Below are 17,042 nucleotides of genomic sequence, written 5' to 3'. Positions count from 1 at the left end.
ATACAATAATAAACTCAGATAACTCTAGCTTCCAATTGGAGGACATTTTTCCCCAAAGGTTTGATAACCCATTTTAACTAGAACCCATATCAACTCACTTCTTGGGCCAAACTATCCTGATTATTTATATTCTAAGCTGTCACAGGTCCTGCCCCTCTTTTTTGAAAGAACCTCGACATACCTGCCTTGGGTCCACCATCTTTGACACATCTCCTGGCCATAGACTCGCTCACAACATCACCAACCACAGGCCCACATAGAAATAAAGGAATGTTCACTCCCACATACATTTTCACCACTTTACTGCAATTATTTCTTCTTCAATAAAAACATTGACATATTGGCAGACCTCTAGTGCAGAATATTAACAGCAATCACATTATCATGCAGCAGTCTTATCAGAGCAGAGCACAATTATACAACATAATCCATCTTCCCTTTATCCCTCTTCTAGGAAACACAACAGAAATGGGACAACTTCTCAATAGTATGATAGTCCTTGAACTCAAGGTCATCGTACACCATTAGAGGTGGCATGGTCCTTCCATCAGCATACTGTTACTCTGACAATGTTCACTCACTAGTCCTGCCTGGCCAGGCACATTCCCTGATGTTATCTGCTACCACACACATTAGAGGACTCTTGCACAGGCCCAAAGCCAAACACACCAATCTACAGAACCTGCAGAATGAGGTCAGGGATAGACAAGGTGACTCAAGATAGTCCCAACATGTTCTGTACCACTCAAGCTTTACAGCAGCTATAACTCAAGTTTACATCTTGACACACCCAATTTATCCTGTTCCCATACCCTACTCTCACTGGGCTCCATCCACAACTTGCCTATAAAGGGCCACTAACTGCACCCACAACATCACTACAGAAGGAGTTCCTCTAAAAGGGAAGCAAATACCTGCTTATGATCTTCCCCTTCCAATGCATAATAGCAACAGAGCCATCTACTGGCAGGCAAGCACCTGCCTACATTCTTACTGGTCTGTTAAAGGGATCATGTAGATGTCAATCGATGACAATTCTATAACTGTATTTGACCTGATTTGTGTTGTGTGCTTTTGGACGCAGCCAGTCCTATTGAGATGCAAAGCAAATTAAACACAGCCGTTTGCTCCATTTTAACTTCAAAGGAACAAGGCTTCATTTAATAACTCCTTGAGGGGAGAGAAGCAGCAAGATTGTGGGGGAGCCAAGCGACAAAATGTGAATGTCAGGAGAGAAAACAACAGGACTAGATTGTGGAGTAGAGAAAAAAAGGTGGAGTGAGACCAATGAGTGGAGATGGGGAAAAAAGAGAAAGTTAGACCAGAGTGTAGAGCAGGGCATTGGAAAAAAGACAGTGATACTGGAATTTGGCAAAAAGGGAAATAAAGGGGGCCATTAACCTAGATTGTAGAATGGGGCAAAAGGAGACAGCAGAACTGGAGTATGGAGGGGAAGAGAGTGTAGCAAGAACTGCTTTTCATATGTAGTTCCACAAAGGATATTCATAATACTATAAAAATTGTGCCTTATCTGTTTAAGTAGATGAAATACCTGATTTCTACTGCCATGGCTGTGGAATGTAATGTGTAGCACAATGTACATAGTGCAATAGTCTGTGGTACATCATATATTGTTACATTGGAATAAATAGAAACGTGTCTGTACAGTTGTGGTTTGTTTAGAAGTGTGTCAGTACAGTGGTTGTCTATTCTATAGTGTGTTGTTGTTGCCTGGGGTGAAATGTGTCAGTGCAGTGGCTAATTGGGAGAAATGTGTCAGTACAGCAATCTGTAAAGAAGTGCTTCAGTACAGTGGCTGTCTTTGGAGAAGTATATCAGTATAGAAGCTGTCTGTGAAAAAGGGCATCAGTACAGTGGTGGACTATAGAGAACCGTGTTAGTACAATGGTGGTCTGTGGATGAGTGATTTGGTACAGTGGAGGTTGAGGTATGAAAAAATGTGCCTCAGTGCAGTAGTGGTCAGTGGAGACACATGTGTCAGTGCCATGGATTATGGAGGGGAAGATTAATGCAGTGTAGCAGAGCTCCCACCATGCTCAGATGCAAGCAAAGGCCCCATTAACACCGTTTTCCACAACCCCCTGGGTTCCTAGACACGCCCAAGGATAATAAGTATCTCTGCTTCCCTTCCTTAGCAGTTCAGAGAGGCTACAGCAGAAGAGGTAGGTAGAAGGTGGCTGAGCAAGTGATTTTCAGCCAGGTGACTGGACCTCCATTGTCATAATTGTAGTGGGGTCAGTCAGACGGGGCCCAATAGCAAACAGCTTCTCCAGAAGACCCAGTTACCATGGGAAGCATCTTCTCATTTGCTACCAAAGTACAGTAGTAATAGTGAGGGGGTAACCCCCTGTGCCCTTCGGCCTTAGATCCCTCCAGCTATTCACCTGTATTAACACAGCTACCCTGGACTTCACTGAGAGGGATGCTGTTTATGAGGATAAAAGCAAGTAGTGATTTGTGTTCTGAACTGTTTTAATGAATAGTAATTGTCAGGTAGACTCTCTGTTGCTATAGAGTCTAGTAATTAAAAATAGTCTATGCTATGCAGCCACATTACCCTGATCGAGCCACACAGACACTTCCGTGAAGAGTCCATGGGGTTGATTTACTAAAGGCAAATAGCCTATTCACATTAAGAGGGAAGTTGCACTTTGCAATGGAATTCACCTCAGAACTTAATGAATGTGGTTAAGTTTCACTTTTCAAAGGATACCAATCACGTGTATGTAAAATAAACAAAACAGTATTTTTGCTAGCACATGATTGGATGATGAAAGTCAGCAGAGCTTTACCTCATTCACCAAGTTCTAGGAAAAATTCCCTTGCAAAGTGCCAATTCCCTTGCAAAATTAACAGCCTATTTGCTCATAGTAAATCATCCCCTATGTTTATGCAGCTCTCGCAATCTGTTTTGTATCATTCTAAAGAAGCTTATTCTAACTGCTAATTTTTGTACTTATCATAAGATCTTTTTGTTGGAGTCCATGAAGGACCCAGAAATAGTAAATATTCTTAGACCACTTAGCCCTTGTACACACGGTCGGACATTTCGACAACCAAATCCGGCGGATTTTGTCTGACGGATTTTGTCCGAAACTGTTGCATACACACAGTCGGACAAAGTTGTCAGAAAATCCGATCGTACTTAACGTGATGACGTTATTTGGTTAGGACGGGACTACTTTCAGGCTAGTAGCCAATAGCTTTGGTTTAGGAATTTGATCTGAGCATGCGTGGCACTTTGTCCGATCGGAATTCTCTACACATGATCGGACAAAGTCCGATCGGATCATGTTGTCGGAAAATTTTATAGCCCAGTTGGAAAACTTGGTCCGTCGGATACTCCGACGGAAACATTCCAATGGAGCCCACACACTGTCGGATTATCCGACAACACGGTCCTATCGGACATTGTCCATCGGAATGTCCGACCGTGTGTACAAGGCCTAAGACATACTACTGCCTTTAGGGGGTTTGGACACTGGCAAACAACAAACATTAAGTCAGCCCCCTATATAACCCCACCTCCAATCATCATGTCCCAGTTTTGTGAATAAGCAGGTCATAAGGCCAAACACACAGAGAAGCAGGACCTCTGTCCTTCAACGGAGAAAAAGATTTTATGGTACAGTAAGTGCAAAAAAAAATCATAATTTCCTTTTTGTCCACTTATGGACACAGAAACAGTAGATAATCTTAGAATGACGGGATATCAGAAAGGAGGCGATATCTGCTAAGAAATTCAGCAAACTGGAAATCATACCATACATAGTATAGAAGAATTCAATAACTTAAAGTGGTTGTAAACCCTTAAAGACCACTTTGACCTCATGCCGTTAGCAGCGGCTCCCGCGTCATCGTGGCTCCGGTCAATCACAGCGCCGGAGCCGCAATACCCGGAAGGAAGATGGACACTTTGTGGAAGAGGGCACAGCGGTGGCATCACTGGCTCCTGTGTCAGGTAAGTGGCACATAATGGGCTACTATGCATTACCTTTGCAGGGAAACAAAGAGGAAGTAAAACCCATCAGGGTTTACTTCCTCTTTAAAAAGAGAGGGCAGAACCTGTGTCACAGACTATGACACAATCAACCCGGGAGGAGGGGAGGGAGGGTAAGACTGTACCTAAGAACTATAGGCCTCTAAAGAAGATAAAAAGAACAGTTCACTGATATAGAGGTGAAAACTGAAACCTGAAAAAGTAGGAGAATTAAACCAAGTAGCAAAGTGGTCAAAGGAGAAAGGCTTGCGCCTAGCGTACCTTTCCTCTTTGACTTCAGGGAAACTTGGATATACAAGACATGTTTAGATGGAAAACAAATGTAATGATCTGCTAAGGCTCAGTAGACAATCCTAACTCTAAACTTTAGGGAGAGGAAGATCCATCTCAAGGTAATGAAAATGATATTTAATATTTAGACTGCAATACTATGTTCAGAGAGCAGACTGGTTAAAAGGATCATGGGGAAAGTTCCTGCCTCTTCCACAAAGTGCAAATCTCCAGTAACTGACTGAACTTAGACCTCAGTTCATTCAGAAATAGAATTTTGAACTGAATCAGCTGAAATTCAAATGTGGGTGGTGCTGTCCGTTTCAATGTCAGTTTAAAAACTGCTGAGCTAGGTGGAAAATTGTCAGCTGAACAGTGACTTCAACTTTTTAGATGCATTCACTGTTCAGGAATTCAGGTAGTTGTAGGTGCTTATTGAATGCAATAGCCAGAAATGGAGATTTCCCCCTTATCGCTGTTTAGCTTAGCCATACACACACACTATATTACCAAAGTTTTTGGGATGTCTGCCTTTACATGCACATGAACTTTAATGGCATCCCTGTATTAGTCCATAGGGTTCAATATTGAGTTGGCCCACCCTTTGCAGCTATAACAGCTTCAGCTCTTCTAGGAAGGCTGTCCACAAGGTTTAGGAGTGTGTCTATGGGAATGTTTGATCATTCTTCCATTTGTAAGGTCAGGCACTGATGTGGACGAGAAGGCCTGGCTCGTAGACTCAGCTCTAATTCATCCAAAAGGTGTTCTATTGGGTTGAGGTCAGGACTCTGTACAGGCCAGTCAAGTTGCTCCACCTCAAACTCACTCATCCATGTCTTTATAAACCTTGTTTGTGCACTGGTGCGCAGTCATGTTGGAACAGGAAAGAGCCACCCCCAAACTGTTCTCACAAAGTTGGGAGCATGAAATTGTCTAAAATGTCTTGGTATGGTAATGCCTTAAGAGTTCCTTTCACTGAAACTAAGGGGCCAAGCCCAACCCCCCAAAAGACAACCCCACACCATAATCCCCCATCCACCAAATGATTTGGATCAGTGCACAAAGCAAGGTCAATGAAGACATGGATGAGCGAGTTTGGGAGAAACCCAGGGAAACCACATGAGAGAGCTGCATGTGGTAATTGCTCTTTAAGAGAAAGACAGTTTGCAAAAAGCTTGTTTTGTTGGTGACTGCGAGAAGCCAATCACCTGCCAGAGAGGGATCTGTATGGTTTAGTTAGTAACTGGATGATAAGAATTTTTTTTTTCTGTTTTGTTCTGTTTGTTTCTATTTCAACCCTTTAAAAATAAAACTGACTACAAGTCAATATTTTAAGAAAACTTGTCACCTGGACTGCCTTTTTCAACGGGGAAGTTGATTCCTCATTTGTGCTAACTTTGTGTAGCTAGCTGTGAAAGGGTCCTTTCACACGGGGCGGATCAGTGCTGATCCACCCCGTGGATATCCACTTGCTCAGCGGGGATCACCGGAGCGTTCTCCGCTGAGCAGGAAGATGACAGGTCCGTCTCTGCACACTGCGCAGGGACGGACCTGTCACAGCGCCGCTCTCCCCTATGGGGGAGAGCGGGTGACGACGGACCGCAGTGGCCGTTGTCACCCGATCCGATCCGATGACGGATGGAAAAATTGCTTTTTCCTCCGTCACACTTTTTCGGATCGGAGCGGGTCGGATGTCAGCGGACTTGTCACCGCTGACATCCGACGCTCCATAGACCTCTATGGAGCATCCATTCAGGTCCACCTGAAAAACTGACAGGCGGACCTGAACGGATCATCCGTGTGAAAGGGGCCTAATTGTGTGGAGTGGAGTTCAGCTTGACTGGTCTTCATTAAAATGAAAAGTATTTTTTTGGACTGGGCTATCGCACTTTATTAAAGTTAACTGCTTTTTTTGAGAATTTGCCAACTCAGGTGTTAAAGTAACACAGCTTGACACTGTTCAATCATCCTTTTTAGACACTTGTCACCAGGGCCAGCCCTACCATGGGACCTGATGGAGCGAAGGCTCCAGGTGGCACTTTCAGGGGGGTGGCAAATTGTCGCCCGCCAGCCAGCTAGGGTTGCCACCTGTCTTGTTTTGACCCCATCTAGAGGGGCTGTGCGCATGATCCTGGGCCCACCGCTATCACTGTCACATAGCGGTGGGCTCTGAGCCAGCGGGTGCCCTGTGATTGGCCGAATGGGCTGTCACTGTGAACAATATCAAAATTCACTGCTATTGTGAATGAAGAGCATGCGCTATGTTTTTTGAAATTTAATGTTACACCTGAACTGCAGTTTGGTTTGGGTATAATTATTCCAAATTTTGACCTCAGCATCAGTCTGACTGGACTATACTGTGCCTGGCCATAGGGGGCACTGTCTCTTCTGGCAAGCATGGAAACACAGTCTGGTTGGGTGCTTTAAGGTTACTTTCTCTCGGAGCCAGACCAGTGGGAATGTCACTCTTGCTTTGCTTTCTGGGAGAGGTTACTTAAGATGTGGATGTCGCATGGTTCGGGGTTCCGGTCCAGAAGTATGTTCAGACTCCATGGACCTGGTCCTCCTGACCAGCCCCCAGGAAGGCTATGGCCTGGGGTGTGGATCCACCCGACTTTATGTCTTGGGGCTGGCTAAGGAAACTAAGGAAAGAATTTAGAGGTGGTCCGGTACTGTCTCAGGTTGTGGAGAGGCCCAGCAACTTCGTAGCTATCCAGGGGAGGACTCTTCAGAAGAAGGCTACGCACAGGTTGGCTTCTTAGTAAGAGCCTGGTAAGGCTGAAGGACCTAAGTGAATCCAGTCTCATGGGTATTGCCGAACCGGCTGAAAGATACTGGTACCGCATGAGTGTTCTACAAGTCCTAGTTTCCTACATGTTCTACTACAAAGTCTGTGGCAGAGATTTATTCCTACGTGTTCTACAACAAAGTCTGTGCCAGAGACTTATTCATAATTTAAGCACCCTGTTGACTGCTAGGCCTTGTGAGAGAGGGACTATCCAACTAGAGTGAACATCCAGCTGTGAATGGCTATTCTCTGGATTTAGTCAAAGCAATAAAGTTCTTTATTGTTGACTTTGATACTAAGAGTACCTGGACTTTTCTCCTAACCCTCTGATCCCATACTAAGAGACTGTTCGTTAATTAAGTTTTTGCAAATAAAAATCCCTTTAAGCGAATCTGTCATCAGTCTCTAAAGTTTGTGGGCCATCTACCACGGGAAACCCCTGGAAGTAAATCGAGGTGAAGAAGGTAACGGTAAGCCCAATCAAACCTGCAGCTCCTTCGGGGGTTAGTGCTACACATATATACACAAAGATTTATAGCTGGGATATGCTTTTAGCCACAGGGGAGCAATTTTAGTTCAGTTTTGCTCTGAATGCATATGACAACAACCACTGTTGATCAAAGAGGTTAACATAGGTTCTCTTGAGTTTGGCAACATTTTATCATGAGTGTACTAGGTGTTAACCTGCATGGTATTGATGCCTACACACACATGATGTTTTTCTCAAATAATACTGACACAGACATTCATATAATCTCTTGATCCTTCACTCTGTCAAGGAGTTAATTTACTTGAAAACTATTCACAACCTGAACAGATATATGAGGAGGATACTGGACAGCAAGTACTGAAATCTCTATGACAGACTCAATTATTGAAAACAGATTGTGGTACTTCCAGCTGTAAAAACCAGAGACATGCATTCAAATGTCAAAACGACTACATTATTTTACACTTATTAGATTTCATCATGACAAAATATGATTTTGGCATCTGTAATGAAAACCATGCACAGGTTCAGACAACGTAGTCCTAATCTTGAAATGTTTAATAGACAATATATTTATGCTTTTCTCGGTAACAGTACCATGGCCATACCTCCCAACTGCCCCTGATTTCGAAGGACTGTCCGAGATTAGGGGCAATGTCCCTCTTTCCTCCTCATTTGTCCCTCATTTTGGTCTGATCTATATAGTTGTATATAAAATACATTTTTATCTTTCAAAACATGTTTCCAAGTGCAAATCCTTTCATCCAATTTCTAAATTGCTGCATTTTTACATGTAAAAAGCCAATATAAAGGAATAGTAGTGGTTAAAAAAAAGCACTTGTGGGTTTAATCTTTTTTTTGGGGGTTAATTCTCCTTTAAGGGGGTGTGACAGGGGGCGTGTCCTATGTCTACATACATTTGCTAGTAGGTGTCTCTCATTCCCATTTCAAAATGTTGGGAGGTATGCCATGGCTTAGGGGTAACAAAGTGCATTCTCACCTCTCCCTTTTCTTTTATCCTGTATTTCAAATCAGCTGCAACCCAAAGAAGATACTTGATTTCTTCAGCACTGTAGTTTTTAAGGGTTAATAGATCACGTCCTTTCAACTGTGAATGAGTTTGGAAAAATCTGTAATAAAAAATTTATATTTATTGCAAACAAACTGTAGAGCTTATATGGTTTTACTTCACTTTCTGACATGTTCATTTCTTAAGACTGCTTTTAGCACCTTAGTACTGGCTTTGAAATTCAGAAAGAAAACACACAAAACTAGTGTGCAGCTAGGACCTGGAATTATGTTGGGCACTATTGTGTACCTTGGATCCTAAAATATTACAGTATGCTACACCGTCCTTAGAAAATTTTGATATTCCACACAAGAGAGTGGCTATATGTTCAAGTACAGTGAGATGTGCTAATGCTCAATGTTCTTTGTGAGGCATAAACCTATCCATGCTCAATCCTACTTCCAGAATACCCCAAAACCACTGGAGTAGCATGAAGTGGTGCAGGAGATGCCATAGCGACCCTGTACTCCCTGCTCTCTTTGTACATGCTGTTTTTTTTCAAACACAAAATCCTGGAAACAGAATCCAGGTCTGATCCGCCTTGTGTCTCCCTGGGCCCCAGCTAAGCTCTGTAATCCAGTCCAGAGCTTCTAGTTTGCCTTCTTCCCAGACCCCAGACCACACCCCTCCCCTGCTCTCATTGGCTGTAGGCGAGAAGTCTGAGTTAATTAGCAGCCTGGGAGAGGAGCTTCTGTAACCCTGGTAAGAGACACGCTGCTGTGCAGGAGAGTTCTCTCATGTGGGCACAGACTAGAACAGCCACACTGACATAGCACCTGGCCTGCCAGTACAGATACAAGACAGACTCACAGACAGAAACGTTTTGTAATGTAATGATCTTAACACCTCCTGAGGGGCCCCCTCCCTCCACCAACCCTAAATGGGGACTGATGTTGAGAGGTACTATGATGTGATGGAGGGGGCTCTAATGTGATAATGGGGGCTCTGATGTGATGGAGAGGGCTCTGATGTGAATGGGGGCTATGATGTGAAATGGGGGCTCTGATGTGATAATGGTGGCTCTGATGTGAAATGGGGCTCTGATGTGATAATGGGGGCTCTGATATGATGATGGGGGCTCTGATGTGAAATGAGGGCTCTGATGTGAGAATGGGGACCCTGTCCATTGCTCTACTGACTGCCAATATCCAATAAGGTGGGCTAAGTTTAGATTTTTGCAGCGTCATTTGTTTTATTCTTTCTCTCAGACCCCTTTAACACTGAGGCAGTTTTCAGGTGTTTTAGCGCTAAAAATAGCGCCTGTAAAGCTCACTGCCTCTTATGCCTCCCCAGACTTAGACCGTGCGCTTGTGGGACATTGAAAAAAGTCCTGCAAGCAGCATCTTTGGGGCAGCTTGGGAGCGGTGTATACAGCACTCCCGAACCGCCTCTGCCCATTGTATTAAATAGGCAGCGATTCCGAAGTGCCTGAAAAGTGCGTTGGATGCGCCGCAACACAGCCATTTTAACCTCTTCTTGTTTAAACAATCAGTGCTTTACTGCTAATGCAGAACGGCACTTTACTGATAACGCAGAGCGTCCTCAGTGTGAAAGTAATTTCCTCAGTGTGAAAGTAGCATAAGTTTTCCCTAATATTAATTTTGCCTTGCTGATTAATTTCTTAAATAAGGATGCTGAACCCCAGAGATCTGTGATAACTTTCATATTATTAAGGTAGGTCTCCACTCCTCAGAGGTTGTCTGCTCTGGATTACACCATGTCAGTGGGGAAAAGTGCTTGCTACGTCACCTTGTGTAGGTAATTCAGTAAACGCAGGGGCCCACCAAGGCCGATCCTGGGCACTCCGAGTGTCCAGTTTCACCGAGACAGAGTGACGGGGCAAGAACGCTGTAAAAGCAGCAGATGGTAATGGGGGGGGGGGGCCGGGTCAGCTTTTGCATCAAGGCCCACAAGCTTCAAGCTACACCTCTGCCCAAGGCTATACCCTAGGGCCCAATACATTGCATCATGTCTAGATAGATGCTATAAATGTACCATGCCATGCAATATGGGGACAACGTGAATAGCTATATACATGTAATTGGGGCAACAGCAGTACTGACTTGAGGAAGAGCAACTGAATTAAACAATATTAATTTACAACAAAAGTCTTAAGAAAAAAACATATTCTTCATATATAATATGTTAATCTTGGCCCCCACTAGACTAGGTCAAAAAATGTATATACCGTATTTGTTTTAAATACAGTAAAGCCCATATTGAGAATATTTGTTTGCATTAAATGGTCAAATTGTATGACTTTTTTTCAGGTACAGAAGTTTCCTCTAGTGATGGTGGTAGAGCACCTTTTATTATTTCACCATGGTTTGTTACCACCACAGCAAAGCATCCTGAACCTCCAAAACTGGGCCAAGCTGGAAGGTTTTAATAGACCTTTTGTATGTATTGTGGCAATACCACAACAATATCAGTACCTCAGAAGAGGCAGACGAATGGATGACAATTAGTGATGGACGAACTTCCGACAGGATGTTTTGCGAATGCGGACCGCGAACGCGGCCGATAGTTCGCGAACCGTAACGTTCGTGGCGGGCCCCATTGACTTCAATGAGAGGCGAACTTTGCAAACCTACAGGTCAAATTTGCAGCCACAAAATAATTACTAGCTGTGCAAACATAGTCCCACCACATGACCAATGACATAACACATGTATGAGGCGAATCTGGGATCGACAACTACAAGCATTCTTTTTTTATATGTGAAATTCTGACAATTCAGGACTGTGGAGCGCATGAAGACAATGGAGGAGAGGGAAGGTCAGGGTAGGCAAAGAAGAGGGTGCAGGAGATGATCACCAGCAGCGTGACATACAGCAATGACACCTGCACTGTGATAGAGTCATCTGACACCAGCACCGTGATAGAGAGCACTGACATCAGCAGCGTGACATACAGCAATGACACCTGCACCGTGATAGAGTGATCTGACACCAGCTCCGTGATAGAGAGCACTGACATCAGCAGCGTGACATAAGGCAATGACACCTGTACCGTGATAGACTGATCTGACACCAGCACCGTGATAGAGAGCACTGACATCAGCAGTGTGACATACAGCAATGACACCTGCACCGTGATAGAGTGATCTGACACCAGCACCGTGATAGAGAGCACTGACATCAGCAGCGTGACATAAAGCACTGACACCAGCACCGTGATAGAGTGATCTGACACCAGCACCGTGATAGAGAGCACTGACATCAGCAGCGTGACATACAGCAATGACACCTGCACCGTGATAGAGTGATCTGACACCAGCACCATGATAGAGAGCACTGACATCAGCAGCGTGACATAAAGCACTGAGACCAGCACCGTGATACACAGCACTGACACCTGCACCGTAAGCAGCCCCAGGAGTAAGTCAGCATAGCACAGGGATGGTGGGAGCCCCTCATAATGAGCATAGCACAGGGATGGTGGGAGCCCCTCATAATGAGCATAGCACAGGGATGGTGGGAGCCCATCATAATAAGCATAGCACAGGGATGGTGGGAGCCCCTCATAATGAACATAGCACAGGGATGGTGGGAGCCCCTCATAATATGCACAGCAGAGGTACAGCCCCAGGAGTAAGTCAGCATAGCACAGGGATGGTGGGAGCCCCTCATAGTAAGCAGCCCCAGAAGGAAGTCAGCACAGCACAGGGATGGTGGGAGCCCCTCATAATGAGCATAGCACAAGGATGGTGGGAGCCCCTCATAATATGCACAGCAGAGGTACAGCCCCAGGAGGAAGTCAGCATAGCACAGGGATGGTGGGAGCCCCTCATAAAAAGCAGCCCCAGGAGGAATTCAGCATAGCACAGGGATGGTGGGAGCCCCTCATAATAAGCAGCCCCAGGAGGAAGTCAGCATAGCACAGGGATGGTGGGAGCCCCTCTTAATGAGCAAAGCACAGGGATGGTGGGAGCCCCTCATAATGAGCATAGCACAGGGATGGTGGGAGCCCCTCATAATGAGCATAGCACAGGAATGGTGGGAGCCCCTCATAATAAGCAGCCCCAGGAGGAAGTCAGCACAGCACAGGGATGGTGGGAGCCCCTCATAATGAACATAGCACAAGGATGGTGGGAGCCCCTCATAATATGCACAGCAGAGGTACAGCCCCAGGAGGAAGTCAGCATAGCACAGGGATGGTGGGAGCCCCTCATAATAAGCAGCCCCAGGAGGAAGTCAGCATAGCACAGGGATGGTGGGAGCCCCTCATAATGAGCAAAGCACAGGGATGGTGGGAGCCCCTCATAATGAGCATAGCACAGGGATGGTGGGAGCCCCTCATAATGAGCATAGCACAGGGATGTTGGAAGCCCCTCATAATATGCACAGCAGAGGTACAGCCCCAGGAGGAAGTCAGCATAGCACAGGGATGGTGGGAGCCCCTCATAATAAGCAGCCCCAGGAGGAAGTCAGCATAGCACAGGGATGGTGGGAGCCCCTCATAATGAGCATAGCACAGGGATGGTGGGAGCCCCTCATAATGAGCATAGCACAGGGATGGTGGGAGCCCCTCATAATGAGCATAGCACAGGGATGGTGGGAGCCCCTAATAATATGCACAGCAGAGGTACAGCCCCAGGAGGAAGTCAGCACAGCACAGGGATGGTGAACTTTACAAACCTACAGGTCATATTTACAGCCACAAAATAATTACTAGCTGTGCACACATAGTCCCACCACATGGCCAATGACATAACACATGTATGAGGTGAATCTGGGATCGACAACTACAAGCATTCTTTTTTTATATGTGAAATTCTGACAATTCAGGACTCTTGAGACAATGGAGGCAAGGGAAGGTCAGGGTAGGTAAAGAAGAGGGTGCAAGAGATGATCACCAGCACCAGCACCGTGATATACAGCACTGACACCTTAGGTTGTGATTAGCAGACTGTACCTCACTCAACCCTATATACTGTAGTACACTATACCTTACCAGTCCTTAGAAGGACCTTTGTGGAACTAGTAGGTTGTGATTAGCAGACTGTACCTCAGTCCCTATACTGATAAAGGACTGCTGCAGAATAGGGCAGCAGTCAGCAGTAGTGCACCTCAACCCTATATATTGTGGACCTATACCAGTCCTTAACCACTTGACCACTGGGCACTTAAACACCCTTAATAACCAGACCAATTTTCAGCTTTTGGTGCTCTCACATTTTGAATGACAATTACTCAGTCATGCAACACTGTACCCTTATGAAATTTTTGTCCTTTTTTTTCCACACAAATGGAGCTTTCTTTTGGTGGTATTTAATCACCGCTGGGTTTTTTATTTTTTGTGCTATAAAAGAAAAAATACAGAAAATTCTGTAAAAAAATGAATTTTTCTTCGTTTCTGTTATAAAATTTAGAGTAAAAAGAAAGGGGAAAACACAGCGCTATACCAAATAAACAGAAAAACCAGTGAGAAAAACAGCTGCCAACACTTCAAACAAACAAAGTCAAACAATTAAAACAGAAAATAGTGTAGCGCTTCTTTTAAGTGAATGTGTAGTCCCATGAGGAAGATCCAAATGTGATCACAAAAAATCAAATTAATCGATAATCACAAGGGAAAAATCAATAATCACATGGGGAAAGTCCATATACAATCACAAATAATAATAAATAAAGTCCTCTATAGTGTGACTGGTGCACAAAAGGTGTGATGAAAGTTCTTCAGAAAAAATAGGCGTTTCACTAGTCAAGTGCAACCCGATATGTCAGCTTGTCTGGAGATATCAAAAGAGTGAATAAAATACTCTTACCGAATATGGTGGACTCACACAGTCTTACGACAGTTGAGTCGGAAACGCTTAAAGTCCAGACCTAGGACCAGGAGGTAGATTGGTGGGGGTCCAGCCAAGTGTTGAGAAGACTCCAAACGGTTAAAGGCCCTGGGAGGTGTCTCACGGGAACTTCTCCGGAACATTCCTCAGGGTGTCCAATTCGGATGTGACTCAGATGGATTTGTAACTAGGGCTCGCTTTTGGCACCCCACATTGCTTTTACTTAATTTTTTTGTGATCACCAGTCATAATAATTGTTACTTAATTATATGACCTTTTAATAAAAACCGGATGGTTAATATTTTTTTGACCCACACCATGTGGAGCTTTCTTTTTTCTTTTTCGTTTGAAATCCTACAAACTCACATCCGAATTGGACACCCCGAGGAACGTTCCGGAGAAGTTCCCGTGAGACACCTCCCAGGGCCTTTAACTGTTTGGAGTCTTCTCAACACTTGGCTGGACCCCCACCAATCTACCTCCTGGTCCTAGGTCTGGACTTTAAGCGTTTCCGACTCAACTGTCGTAAGACTGTGTGAGTCCACCATATTCGGTAAGAGTATTTTATTCACTCTTTTGATATCTCCAGACAAGCTGACATATCGGGTTGCACTTGACTAGTGAAACGCCTATTTTTTCTGAAGAACTTTCATCACACCTTTTGTGCACCAGTCACACTATAGAGGACTTTATTTATTATTATTTGTGATTGTATATGGACTTTCCCCATGTGATTATTGATTTTTCCCTTGTGATTATCGATTAATTTGATTTTTTGTGATCACATTTGGATCTTCCTCATGGGACTAAACATTCACTTAAAAGAAGCGCTACACTATTTTCTGTTTTAATTGTTATAAAATTTAGCAGATTAGTAATTTTTTCTTCATAAATTTTGGCCAAAATTTATACCACTACATATCTTTGGTAAAAATAAGTACAAATTGGTGGATATTATTTGGTCTTTGTGAAAGTTATAGAGTCCACAAGCTATGGTGCCAATATCTAAAAATTGATCACACCTGAAGTACTGACGGCCTATTTCAATTCTTGAGACCCTAACATGCCAGAAAAGTACAAATACCCCCCAAATGACCCCTTTTTGGAAAGAAGACATTCCAAGGTATTTAGTAAGAGGCATGATGAGTTTTTTGAAGTTGTCATTTTTTCCCACAATTCTTTGCAAAATCAAGATTTTTTTTACTTTTTTTTTCTTTTTCACAAAATTGTCATATTATCAGTTTATTTCTCACACAGCATATGCATATGCATATGCACAAATTACACCCCAAAACACATTCTGCTATTACTCCCGAGTACGGCGATACCACATGTGTGAGACTTTTACACAGTGTGGCCACATACAGAGGCCCAACATGCATGGAGCGCCATCAGGCGTTCTGGAGCACCCAGGACAATTCTGACATTTCTCTCCTACATGTAAAAATCATCATTTATTTGCTAGAAAATTACATCGAATCCCAAAACATTATATATGTTTTTTTAGCAAACACCCTGGAGAATACAATGGTGGTCGTTGCAACTTTTTATCTCGCACGGTATTTGCGCAGCAATTTTTCGAATGCTTTTTTTTGGAAAAAAAACTGTTTTGTGCTTAAAAAAAAAAAAAAAAAACATAGTAAAGTTAGCCCAATTTTTGCATAATGTGAAAGATGAAGTTACACCGAGTAAATCGATACCTAACATGTCACTCTTCAAAATTGCACAGGCTCGTGGAATGGCGCCAAACGTCGCTACTTAAAAATCCCCATAGGCGACAATTTAATTTTTTTTTTACTGGTTATATGTTTTGAGTTACAGAGGAGGTTTAGGGCTAGAATTATTGCTCTCACTCTAACGTTCGCAGCGATACCTCACATGTGTGGTTTGAACACCATTTTCATATGTGGGCGGGACTTACGTATGCGTTCGCTTCTGCATGCGAGCACATGGGGACAGGGGCGCTTTAAAAAAAAAAAAAAAATTATTGTTCATTTTACTTTATTTATTTTAGTTTGACATTTTTTTCCCCAAAAATAATTTTTTTGATCACTTTTATTCCTATTACAAGGAATGTAAACATCCCTTGTAATAGGAATATGGCATGACAGGTCCTCTTTACAGTGAGATATGGGGTCAATAAGACCCCGCATCTCATCTCTAAGCTGGGAAGCCTGAAAAAAAAAAAAAAGATTCTGGATTTGATCATATTGGCGAGTCGGTAGAAGCACCGGAGGGTGGCGGGAGGGGGGGTGTCTATGGCTGGGTATTGCAGGGTATCACCGACTATGGCTGGGTATGGCTGGGTATCTCAGAGTATGGCGTTGCAGAGTATTGTGTTGCAGAGCATTGCAGGATATTGGAGGGTGTTGCAGAGCATTGCAGAGTGTTGCACGGTATTGGCGGGTGTTGCAGAGCATTGCAGAGTGTTGCAGGGTATTGGTGGGTGTTGCAGAGCATTGCAGAGTGTTGCAGAGCATTGCAGAGTGTTGCATGGTATTGGCGGGTGTTGCAGAGCGTTGCAGGGTATTGCAGAGTGTTGCAGAGTATTGCAGAGTATTGCAGAGTATTGCAGGGTATTGCAGAGTATTGCAGGGTATTGCAGAGTAATGC

At 43.9% G+C, this 17,042-nt stretch overlaps 1 protein-coding gene across 1 annotated transcript in view; it reads right to left on the bottom strand.

The window, feature by feature from the left end:
- OTC (ornithine transcarbamylase) overlaps positions 1-17,042 on the bottom strand; it is a 139,605-nt gene that overhangs the window by 95,577 nt on the left and 26,986 nt on the right. The window contains exon 2 of the mRNA XM_077480865.1: positions 8,570-8,699. Within this exon, the coding sequence (XP_077336991.1) occupies positions 8,570-8,699 (130 nt within the window). The remainder of the gene's footprint in view (positions 1-8,569; positions 8,700-17,042) is intronic.

The sequence above is a fragment of the Lithobates pipiens genome, unplaced genomic scaffold (genome assembly GCF_037356315.1).
Source record: "Lithobates pipiens isolate NorthernLeopardFrog02 unplaced genomic scaffold, aLitPip1_a1.2 Scaffold_16, whole genome shotgun sequence".
NCBI lineage: Eukaryota > Metazoa > Chordata > Amphibia > Anura > Ranidae > Lithobates > Lithobates pipiens.
This window is presented reverse-complemented; position numbering and strand designations above follow the sequence as displayed.